The sequence below is a fragment of the Nannospalax galili genome, unplaced genomic scaffold, assembly GCF_000622305.1.
Source record: "Nannospalax galili isolate Female #2095 unplaced genomic scaffold, S.galili_v1.0 scaffold768, whole genome shotgun sequence".
Classification (NCBI taxonomy): domain Eukaryota; kingdom Metazoa; phylum Chordata; class Mammalia; order Rodentia; family Spalacidae; genus Nannospalax; species Nannospalax galili.
Window position 1 is genome coordinate 4,549,313 of NW_008360317.1, and position 12,114 is coordinate 4,561,426.

Below are 12,114 nucleotides of genomic sequence, written 5' to 3' on the forward strand. Positions count from 1 at the left end.
ATCTTCCTTTGGGGAAGTTAAGACTAGAGGGTCAAGTGATAAAGGCCAGCCTGGGCTACACTGAAACAAACAAACAAACAAACAAACAAAAACCCAAACAAAACCAACTAAAACAAAACACAAATGTAAGCCAAAATAAAACCCAGTTTTTAAAGCTCTGATAGGCGTCATAAGATCAGTAAAATGATTTTAACTTTAAAATAAGTCATGTAGGCTTAAGTATCTCTGCCACTGATGCCTAACTGTTGTTGGATTTCTTATGTTCCAGGCGCTAAGCATTTTATAAGAAAGCTTCTGTTGTTATTCCCATTTTATAGCTCAGCAAACTGCATAGGGAGATGAATGAACTTGTCCAACTTCCCACAGCTAACAAGTGCTGGAACCAGGATCCTGGGCTCCTGCCCTCCAGCCTCTCCCTGAGGCCCCAGCATCTCTGAGGGGCAGACAGGCTTTGCTGGAGGCCTGTGTGCTTCACAGTTTCTGAAGCACCTGCTAGAGCTCAGGCCTCTTTCATCTGGACAACTTAAGTAAGAGAGGGCCATTTCTACCCCTTAAAAATGAGCCTCAAGTTTTTCTTTATTCGGAGAGGCTTTCTTCCTTTGTTACACTTTTTAAATGACTAAAAGGAATAATGGTTTATGAAGTCCAGTGAATATGCAAATGAGATAGAGCCTCTGGAAGTTTTCATGAGGGTCTAAACTTGCTGCAAGGAACAGCCCCAGCACTTCTCAGTGGGTTTCTCCACTTTAATCAGAAACAGATACATTCTTGCTTTTACAGCTGCTTGGGTACATTATATGGCCTCTTGGGGGCTTAAGAAAAGAGAAATGGCTTTCTGCCAGCTTTGCCAAAATGTATGGCAAGACTCATGTGACATATCTATGCTGATCAACCACAGAAATTGAATACAATAGTCTGAAGGCGGCAATATTCAGAAAAGGCAGGGAAAATTCCAGAATGTATCAGCCTGTCTGTCAAAGCATACAAGGGAGGATGGAGGACTTAAGCAGTGTATCTCTACCATGATAAGGCAATACAGAGAGAGACAGATATCAGAGCTGGAAGGTACCTTGTAACACATAGTTATCTTCCTTCCTTTCCAGCAGAAAAACCCAGGCTCAGAGAAGGTGACTATTCATCACACCGGTGATCAGCTGCAAGACTAGAAGCCTTGTATCTTTCCATATTAGAAATGAGATTAACTTCCTGCTCCTGGAACAAGTTAACAGAACTCTCACTCCACCCTAAACTAAATACAGGACTGCGGAGAGCAGGGATGCTCCCAGTTTTTATTAGGGCCATCTTATATGTGCCTACACGTTGTCTCTCCTGATTGCCCCCATCCCAGCCCTGTCCTACCAGTGATGCCAGGTGTCTCACCTTGCCCTGTGCTCCTTCTCTGCACTGTCTTCTGAGGATACCTTCTTGTTTGCCACCTGTAGTGTTAGGCTGAAAGGGCATCAGAAATTGAAACCAAGATCAGAGAAGGGAAGACCTACAAGCCATCCTTAATGTTTATGGTGGTAAATTGTATAAGTGGCTCCCACTCTTTGCCATGTAATTTGCAGTACTCCCACATCCTAATTTGGACTTGGCTATGAGACTTTGGTCAATGGAAAGTTAGTAAATGTGATGGAAACAGATACAACAATTGATAGTACAACAGAGCATGTCTCTGGCTCTTGCTATCACTACAAGAACATGCCTAAGCTAGTCCACCAGAAGATGAGAGACAGGCAGAGCAAGCCAAATTGGCCCAGTCACCCCTGCCACATTCACCTCAGATTAACCAATAGCTTTCTGTTTTTCAAATATGTGAACCAGCCAACCAGAATGAACAGAGCTTTCCAGGCGATTCAGAGGCATGTGAAAAGCCAACGTTTCCTGTGTGTGCCATTGAGATTTTGTGGTTGTTATGTGGCATTACCATGGAATAGATAGCCGATATACTGTCTATTAACTCATGTACATTATTTGGTTTAATCACAGACACACGAGCCTGGAATATCACTCCTTCCAATGGTATGTGTGTATATAGGTACACATTTACATACACATATACACACAAACGTGCATGAACACACACAACATTTTTTTGTGAAAAGCCATGTACCTTAAATATGTGCAAGATACTGTGCTATTTTTGTTCCATTCTATTTTGTTCTGATCTTTCATTTTTTGCTTTCCCTAAGTTGGGCTTATTAATTATTAAATTAATTTCATAACCCACTGGAGGGCAAGACCTGCAGTTTGGAAATCACAGTATGCTGTGGCAGAAAACTTTATGCCAGTAGGTGAAACTCATTTGCCATTGAGCTCTTAGTTCTAAGTAATGGATACCAATAGGTACTCAATAAATGCTTATTGATTTCAGGAGAATTTGAGAGAAGTTTACCACTACAAGCCTCCTGGGTTTGCTTTCCTAACTCACACCTTCAGATTTGATCTTATCTTCCAAGACTTCCTACAACTGTGACTATATCCTTCAGGGAGCATTTTATGGCTGCTTACACTCAGTGACAGACTTGCCCTCAGAAGCAAGGTTGTCCTGAGTCTGCCAAGACTGTCCATGTGAGACTGAAGGAGGGAGGACAGGTGACTGCCGTGACTGGAATGCAGTCTGCTATGCAGTAGGTGATCAAAAACAGAATGCCTGCTGAACTGAAATGATTTCACACTTTTGGCTTTTAGTTTATCTCCAAGGAAAGGAAATTCAGCCTGATTCTTTCCAGCTTTGAAAATCTAAGTGTCACCAGTCAAATCTGACAAAGTGCATATGGGAACAGTATGGTTTGGATAGGATCTGCATGCCAAAGGTTCATGTACTAGAATCATGGTCAGCAGTGTGGCAGTGTTAGACAGTGGAACCTTTAAGAGGTGGGGCCCAATGGAAAGTAAGTAGGCCATTAAGGATCCCTTTCACAGATGGACCATTGATGCTTACAAGAGTAGGGTTGGGGCTCCTGTGATTAGATTAGTTTCAGAGGGAGTGCATCATTATAAAGCAAAGTCACTGTTCATCAAGTGATCTCCTTTGCATGACAACTTCTCCTCTCTTTTTTAATTTATTATTTTTATTTATTTTATGTGTGTGAGTGTATTGCCTGCATATGTGTCAGTGTACCCGTGCTGTGCAATGCCTGTGGAGGTCAGAAGAGGGCATCCAATTCCCCTGGAACTGGAGTTATGGACGGTTGTTAGCCATCATGTGTGTGCTGGGAATCGAACCTGGGTCCTCTGCAAGAGCAGCCAGTGTTCTTAACCTCTGAGCCATCTCTCTAGCCCCCTGCTCCCCTCTTTCTTTGCTGTGGTATAACACAGTCAGCTAGGTCTTCATGAGACATTCTGGTGTCTTGAGTTTTTCCAGCTACTAGGATCATGAGCCAAATAAACCTCTTTATATATTCCTCTAGGTCAGGTATTTCTCATAGCAACACGAGCAGCCCAGGACAGTGGAATACCAGTTGCTGCATGCTGTGCTTCAAATGTATCAAGAATGGTCCCCACACTTACAGATCTCTCCACTGATGATGTTAGATAGCCCACATGCCACTGCACTTCTGGTTACTTAGATACCTTGCTGAACAATGACAGTGTCTTCAAAGGACTGAGAAAGAAACTTCTAGAAGTTTCTTGGGAGCAAGACATGGGGAAGGGAGGAGTGCTATATGAAGGAGGTGGCTTAGGGTTGTAGGGACAAATTTGGGGTCCTCAAAGATGAAAAGAATCTGGAGTCTCTGGTGATAAGCCTTTATCACCTCACACATGGGCCAGTCCTGCTGCCTACTCTCCTCCATGGGCTCCTGCCTGCCATCGTCAGCAAAGACGTGAGTGGTAAGGTAAGGATGCTTTCATCTTCTACATCAAGCTAATATTCTGCTCTATGAGCAACCGTGGCTCTTGTGTGTTCTAACCCAGATCTAAAATACCTGCAGCATACTGGTTTCCCCACAGTGAATTTGAATCTGCGCTACTTTTAGGCTGTCTCTCTAGCTTTGAATTGGCATCAAATCACATCCCCCTGAAACCTGGATGCCATACCAGTCCCCACACCCTTCACATTGGGCACTTTGTATCCCATCATAGCTCTGAGATGGCAAAGAGACACCTTCAAATGTCCTACCCAACCCAGTATGGCCATAAGCAATACTGTACAATACTGCATAGGGAGGTACAGTCCCCAAACTGGTGAATTCAAATAGCAAAGGATCAAACCAGTCTGGGTTATCTCTATCTCTCATCTATGGAGAATGGTTCTGTGATCTTGGAATTGTCTCTTCAGAGCATTCCTCTAATGTTTTTGGGCATGATACCAGGATTACTGGATCCTATGTGTGGCTCATTTTAGTTTTTTGAGGATTCTCTCAAAAAGTCTCAGCTGTGCAAGATGAATTGGTTCTAGAAATCTGATGTGTGGTATAGCATAATGCCTAGAACCATACTGGACTCTGCACTTCAAAATGCATCATAGGGTGGGTCTCTGGCTGGCAATGTAGCCCGGTTGGTAGAATGCCTGTCTGGCATGAGGTCCTGGGCTGATCCTCAGCATCTTTTAAACTGAGCATGATAGCATGTGCTTGTGATCTCAGACAGGGGAGGTAGAAACAGAACCAGAAGCTCAAAGCTACCTAGGGAATTTGAGCCAGCCAGAGACAAATGAGACTCTGTCTTTAAGAGAAAAAAAAGGTGGGCCTCATGGTAAATGGTCTTAACCTATATACAGAAGGGGCACAGGACTTTCTTGATATATTATCCACACAGGTCACCATGGCAGAAAGAACAAACCCCAGTTCTTACCTCCTCTACTTTCCAACCTCACCCTCAACACAGGCCCCATTTCTGCTCCTCAGACTCTGTGGTCTTTAGTTATTTGTGCTGTTTCCTCTATGTGACCAGAATATGCTTCACATAGTCATAGGAAAACTCCTGGCCATCCCTTGAAGTCCGTCTCTAATGTCACCTCTCTTTGAAGTCTTTTTGTCTCCAAGTCTTTCTCCTCTTTAGGAGCATGTGTCTTTTGATACATGACTTCCGGCCTCCTAAAAATTGGCTAGAGTCCATCATCTACAGGTCTTGTTGAATTATTTCCCAAATACGTTTTTCTATAAATAGTCTTGACTGAAGATAGTATGTGAAATACTGTCTTTGTTAGGCTCATTTTGAACAAGAGTAGTCATGAAACCATGGATATGATATGCTTACTCTTATCCAATGTATGTAACAAAACTCCTTTGTTCCTTCTTTCCTTCCCTCCCTCTCTCTCTCTCCCTCCCTTTCTCTCTCTCTCTCTCTCTCTCTCTCTCTCTCCGAACCCAGAACTTTGTGCATGCTAGGCATTTTCTCGTCCTCTTCTCTGTACCCCCAGCCTGATAGATAAAAGGTCTCTCTCTCTCTCTCTCTCTCTCTCCTCAAGACCAAGGCTTGCTAGGCAAATGCTCTATCTCTGAGTTAAATCCCTAATTTCTTTTTAAAATGCAATCTCACCATGCTACCACCTGAAACCAACTTCGAGGAAAACTGAGTCAGGTCAAATCTTGAGATAGATTTTGTTAAATTTAATTTTTCTTCAGGCCTTAGCTAATGGCGTTTGCTCCATAAATGTTTGTGGAATTGAAACCAAAAGAAACGGATCTGACATTTGTTTATACTTATATCAGCATGGCTGTAATTTATCCCGAGATTGTATACTCATTTGGGGGAGAAAAGAATGGAGCTAGAAAAGAGCTGGGCCTTGAAACGCTGCCGATGGGTATTCTGAGGAGAGAGGAGAGAGGTAGAGAGGGCAGTGGGCTCTGTGGCACCTGGGAGGTGTGCCCCTTGCAAAGGGGTGGGCACACTGCAGATGGAGTGGGACCTGACTATGGGCCTTGGTTTCTCATCCTGTTGTCACTGAAGGTAATTGACATTCTGGTACCCAGCTCAGCCCCAGAGTTCTGTGGGAGACTGCCCTGGGCATGAGGGTGAAGTCTGCTTACCGCTTTCTTACCTTTTCTGCTCTCAGGCTCTGCTCCAAGTCTGCATGCCCATGCTGCAGCGGTGTCCTCCCATGAGTGGGCTCCTCTGTGCTAACCGAGTGGCTGCGCATCCTCTCGCGTGTGAGGCAGGCCCGCAGCATCCAGGCTGGGGGCTCCATGCTCCGCAATCTTGACTCTCTTGAAGGCTGATGCCTAGCGAGGCAAGTCTGAGCTCGAAGCATCGCAGGCTCCTCCAGGATCGCTGCTGGATTCAGGATGCTGCACAGACCCCACCCAGAGAAAAATCCCTTTAGGGAACTCTAAGGATCCCGGGACCAACACCACACAGCATGCGCAGCTCTCTGATAGCCTGAACAGCCATAGCCTTGTATATGGCGCCCAAAGGCATAAAAAGCTTTTGAGGGTGTGGGGGCAGGATCTCCACCTTACTTGACCGAAGCAGAAAACATCAAGCTGAGCCCTTCTCACTGTGGAAAGGGGAGAAGTGAGAGTTGGGGAAAGGGAGCGAGGGAGTATAAAGGGCCCAATTCCCAGGTATTCACAGTTTCAGTTCTGAACAAACAGTATAACAAAGAAGCAAGAAAATAGCAAGCCAAAATCCATGGAAGTGAAGCATTGTAATTAAATAAATTCTACAAAAAAGGAACCTGACACGTACTTCATGATAATATTTATTGTAGTACATGGTAATTAGACATAAGTGACAGGATGTTTAAGCAATAATCCTAATTACAGTTAATTTTACCACAGTGCTATAGGGGTTCCTTAGAAATCCCCAGTGGTTCTTCCAGAGAGTTTTTGCATCTTAAGGAAACAGAGGCAGTAATGGGGTTTTAGACTTCTTTTCTGAAGTCCAGAGATCCTTTTTAGTTGTATAAGACACCTGCTAGTCCCTTCCTTAAACTTCTTCAATTTAAAGATTTTCCTTGCTGGATGCAATGAAAAACATATACTGGGAAAACGTTTTCTTTTCGGTTGCCAAATAAAGCAAACTCTCTTGCCTGAGAGCAAAATTAAAGACAAGAATGGCACCGCCCATAGTGCGCTGAGCCCTCCTACATCAATTAGCAATTAAGAAAATGCCTCTTTGACATGGCCACAGACAATCTGATTGAGAAAATTCTTCAGTTGAGGCTCCTTCTTCTCAGTTGACTCCTGGTTTGTGTCAAGTTGACAGCTGAAACTACCTACGACAGATGATAATGTTTAATTGTCCCATCTATGAAGCGATCATCACAGCACCTATGACATAGGGTACAAAGCAAAGGAAGTACTATGTGTTTGTATGATATTCAGATCAGCACCAGGTGCAGAGTAGGTACTCCATGCATGTTAGCTATTGTTACAGCGTGAGTCTGAAATGTCTCAAAAGGAAGACCCGTATGTTAAAGCTTTGGTCACCAACTTTTGGTGCTAGTGGGAAATGGTGGAAACTGTGAAATGGGGCCTAGTGGGAGGAAATTTGGCCATTGGGGGAGTACTCCTAATCCTCGGCCCCACCCTCCCTCTTCTCTCTCTCCATCTCTCTCTGAATTTCTTGGTTACCATGAAATGGTCAGCTTTGCTTTATTACCTGCTCCCTGTAGTAATGTTTTTCCTCACCAGAAGTCCATGATGGAGCCAAGTGACCACAGACTGAAACTTAGACAACTGTGAGCCAAAATAAACCTTTCTTTTTTTGTTGATTAACTCAGGTATTTTTGTCATGGTGACGGGAAGCTAACACAGCTATTATTGTTTTTTAGTGTCATCATTATCACATTATTATTATCCTTAGTAGAGATAATTCCTCCTGTGCTGGAGGATGCTGGCCAAGTGCCCATGACTCTCTTGCCCACAGCCAATTAAGTGAGATAGGAAGGATGAGGATTACTGAAAAGATGAGCTGGGATGGTACAGGTCACTCCTTGGTACTTAAACTAGGACCTTTGAAAGGTTCAGGAGATCTTGGCATGGCACAAAGCAACAGACTGCAGAAGAAAGAAGAGCTCTGTGCACAATGGGGCCCTAGAAAAGAAACTTTGATGAGGTGAAGAGATGGCTCAGTGGTTAAGAGCACATGCTGCTCTTACAGAGGACCCAGGTTCTGTTTCCAGTAGCTACACTGGGTAGCCAGTAATTCCAGCTGCAGTGGCTTGGACACCTCTGGCCTCCACGGGCACCTACACTCACATACACATATCCACACACAGGCACACAGGCACACATAAAAGAAAAGAAACTGAGTCACTGGTTCTTGGATCACTAAATATCCTTTGAATCCAAAGCAACTTCCCTGTCCACTCTCATTGAAGGCCACCCTGTTCTTCCTGTTCTAAGACAAGTTCCTGTTCTAAGATTATCATAAGATTCTGTCATACCATCTGTGAATGCCTGTGTCAGCCCTTGGCTTGAGCCAACTCAAAGAGGCTTCTCTTCCTTGCAATGCAGAAAGTCAAATTAAAGGAGCTAATTTCTCTTCAGTGAAGAGTTCACATGTATTTTCCTCTTTTTGACTTTCTCTCTAATCTGTATTTCCCACAATTGCCCCAAACAATTTATAATTTTCTATAATGATTGCTTATTTCATAACCAGAAAATGACTACCCACTCTAAAACTACCCATTTTATAATTAATTACCTATTTGCAGTAGGCAAAAGATCATACAGGAAAGATCAATGAATCTTAAGTCAGACCTGTGTCCCAGGAGATTGTTTTTGTTATCCAGCCATGTGATCTCGGCTGTGTTACCTCACTCTTTGAGTCTTGAACCTTGGTGAAATGGGCTGAGACATCTACAAGCTCCATTCTGGCTCTAAACCAGTTATTTTCCTGCTTAGTAGGATCCATCATATAAATCTGTAACCAAACCTCAGAGGGTATGGTTTGCTCAGAGTCAAGACTCTCTTGTATACTGGAAGCAAATTTTGTGAATAGGAGTAGGCCTGGTGATGAGCACTGATGGACCCTTCCACTCATTCTCCATTCTTTTGCTTTGATCCATGTTCCCCATGCTAAATGCTGGGCAGTGAGGACAATACCAGGTGTGCCAATACTATTAGAACTACGGTAAATGTCATGTCAACCATATAATGACTCTGGGGGTGGGGAGGGATGGGAGGTATTTTCTGAAGGAGTTGCCTTTGGAAAGATAAGCATTTGTTTTCCAGGCATACAAGAGGGGCTCTGATTTCTAGGAAGAGACAGAGCAAGAACAACAGCAGAGTCAAGAATGAGCTGGTCCAAGGTGGAGTCATGGAGCTGCCAGGGGTCTACATGGGGGAATAATGTGCCAACCAGAGAGGAGAAAGAGACAGATCAACAAATTAGTATGAGGCAGAACTTGAAGAAAAGAGTGTGCACCATTAGCAAGTTGGATTTGACCTTTAAGAAAATGAAGAGCCACCTCAGCAAGCCATCTTAGGGAGACCATTCTCTCAGCTGCACAGAGAGTAGACAGGACAGTGAGCATTCACTGCAGCCTAGGACAGACTTCTGAGGGTCAGAACCAAGAAAGGGTAGCAAGAATGGAAGTGAGGGGTGAGCATAAGTAACTGAAGACTGGGGGTGATGAAGGATGCACCAGAGTGCTAGCTAAAGTTGATGGAGGGGCTTAGAAAAGCAATGGGCACAAGTTAAATGTATGGTTTATAACTATAAATCCCTTGGAGTCTTGTTGGATTAAAGCTGTTTTTTATTATGTGTGTATATGTGAGCCTGCTTGAATATATGTGTGTGAGCCTAGGTGAGTATATGAGTACCACATGCATGCAGTGTCTATGGAGACCGGAAGAGGGTGCTAGATTCCCTCAAGCAGGAGCTACAGGTGGTTGGGAACCACTATGTGGGTGCTGGGAACTGAACCTGGTCATTTACAAGAACAGTAAGTGTTCTTAACCACTATAAGGGTGCTATCATAGAGAGTTAACTGAGAAGGACTGGCCCTGAATGTGGTCAGCACCACCCAATAGGTAGGGAGTATGGATGAGGGAAGGGTGAAGGATGGGAGTGGAGGAGGGGGCAATGGACTTAAAGGGGAAAGTAAAAGGCCTTCTATTGTAGGCATTCTCTGTCTCTGATTCCTGGCCACCATGATGTGAGCTGCTTTGCTCCAAGGTGGGCTGAAACCTCTGAAATCATGAGCCAATCTTTCCTCTTTTGAATTCTTTCAACTACTTGGTTACAGCTACAAAAACCTAACATGGGGCTCTCACTCAGAAGGCCTGTTACATGCACAAAAGATCAAGCATCAGGTGGTGATTGAACACTTTAGAGGATGTTGTACATACAGGTTAAGCAAAATTAAGCAAAAGAAAAGGTTCTGCACTTGGGAGGCAGAGGCAAGCAGATTTCTAGGAGATCAAGGCCAACCTGCTCTACATAGTGAATTCCAGGCTGGCTGGAGCTGTAGGAGAACCTGTCAGAAAAAGAAAAAGAAAAAGAAAAAGAAAAAGAAAAAGGTTCTGAACTTGGCCAAGAACAGATATTAGAAAATAGGAAGCCAGAGGATTTAAGAACAAGTGAAATGAGCACAAAGGAAATGAGATCAAGGCCAACCTGCTCTACATAGTGAATTCCAGGCTGGCTGGAGCTATAGGAGACCCTGTCAGAAAAAGAAAAAGAAAAAGAAAAAGAAAAAGAAAAAGAAAAGGTTCTGAACTTGGCCAAGAACAGATATTGGAAAATAGGAAGCCAGAGGATTTAAGAACAAGTGAAATGAGCACAAAGGAAAAACTAAGGTGTGAGATGTCAGGGTTCAGAGTAGCATGAAGTCAGGGTGTGGGGGTCCTAGGGAAGCTTCCCTGGTTGCAGGATTTCTTCTCTTGGCTGACTCCTGCATCTCAGCATGCCAAGAGCTGCTCTTGCCTCACATCTGCAAAATGATCCCACCACCCGACAAATTCCTGGGCCTCCAAACTATCATTTTTTCCTTTCTCCTCCCACTCTACTGAAGACGGAGCCACCATCTGACCACCTGTAACCACAGTTTCGCTCTGGTTCATCCTTCCTCCCCTTTATTTACACAGACCCCAACTAATTTACTCCTTTTGGCCTTTCTTATGCTGACCCATGACTTGTGGGTTTTGGACCTCCTTTTGTTAAGCTCTTTCCACAGCCTTCTGGACTGCTAGAGCATCATGCCACCCTCTGTTTTTTTTTTTTTCTTGTAAGATGAAGTGATTAAAGCAGGTGATTTCCAAGTTGTCTTCTACAATTTCTCTACCACACTTTGAAGATTCTCTTTCACAGGTCTCTGTGCTACTTTATGCATCCTTAGATTTCCACCTTCACACCACCTTTTTCTGCCCAGATGACTCCCACCTGAGGCCCTTCCTTGGGCAGCCAGTATATAAATCAAGATAGAGGACTCAGTTGCAAAACAGGGTTGTGCCAGATGTGAGAGATGGAGCCCAGATCTCCATCTCAGTCTAATCCTTCTGCTCCTTGACAGGGTTAGGTCCATTGTAGTGGGACATCTCACGTGATCACATCACACAGAACTTTGAAATAATCCCTTCATTCTTTTTAAATTCATTTTATTTATGTGTATGGGTGCATGTGCACATGTGTGCAGGTGCCCATGGAGGCCAGAATTTGGCATTGGATCCTCTGAAGCTGGAGTTGGAGATGATTGTGAGCTGCCTGGTATGGAACTGAACTCAAATTCTGTAGAAAAACAGCAACTGAGCAAGTGCTCCTAACCACTGAGCCATCTCTCCGAGAGCCCATCATTCTCAAGATATTTTTTGTCATTGCACGTCAGTCGCTCTCTCTTCAGGACACAACATACTTCAGGTTCTTTGACAATGCATTTAAGTGGCATTGGCATATCTAAATGAAAAAAACCACAGTTCATTCTTGGGCGCCTTCCACTACCCCTGACACTTTCTGCTTTAGGTGTATTTATTTATGTGTGTTTTTTTAATTTCATTATTTATTTATTTATTTTTTATGTGTATGAGTGTATTGCCTGCATGTATGTGAGTGCACCCGTGTCGTGCAATGACATGGAGGTCAAAACAGGGCGTTGGATTCCCCTGGAACCGGAGTTAAGGATGGTTCGTAGCCACCAAGTGGGTGCTGGGAATCGAACCCAGGTCCTCTGCAAGAGCAGTCAGTGCTCTCAACTGCTGAGCCATCTCTCCAGCCCCTATTATT

General features: G+C 43.9%; 1 protein-coding gene across 1 annotated transcript in view; it reads right to left on the minus strand.

The window, feature by feature from the left end:
• The window catches only part of LOC103727258, a 52,549-nt gene that overhangs the window by 35,833 nt on the left and 4,602 nt on the right, over positions 1 to 12,114 (minus strand). The window contains exon 2 of the mRNA XM_008825081.1: positions 5,987 to 6,233. Coding sequence (XP_008823303.1) covers positions 5,987 to 6,233 — 247 coding nt within the window. The remainder of the gene's footprint in view (positions 1 to 5,986; positions 6,234 to 12,114) is intronic.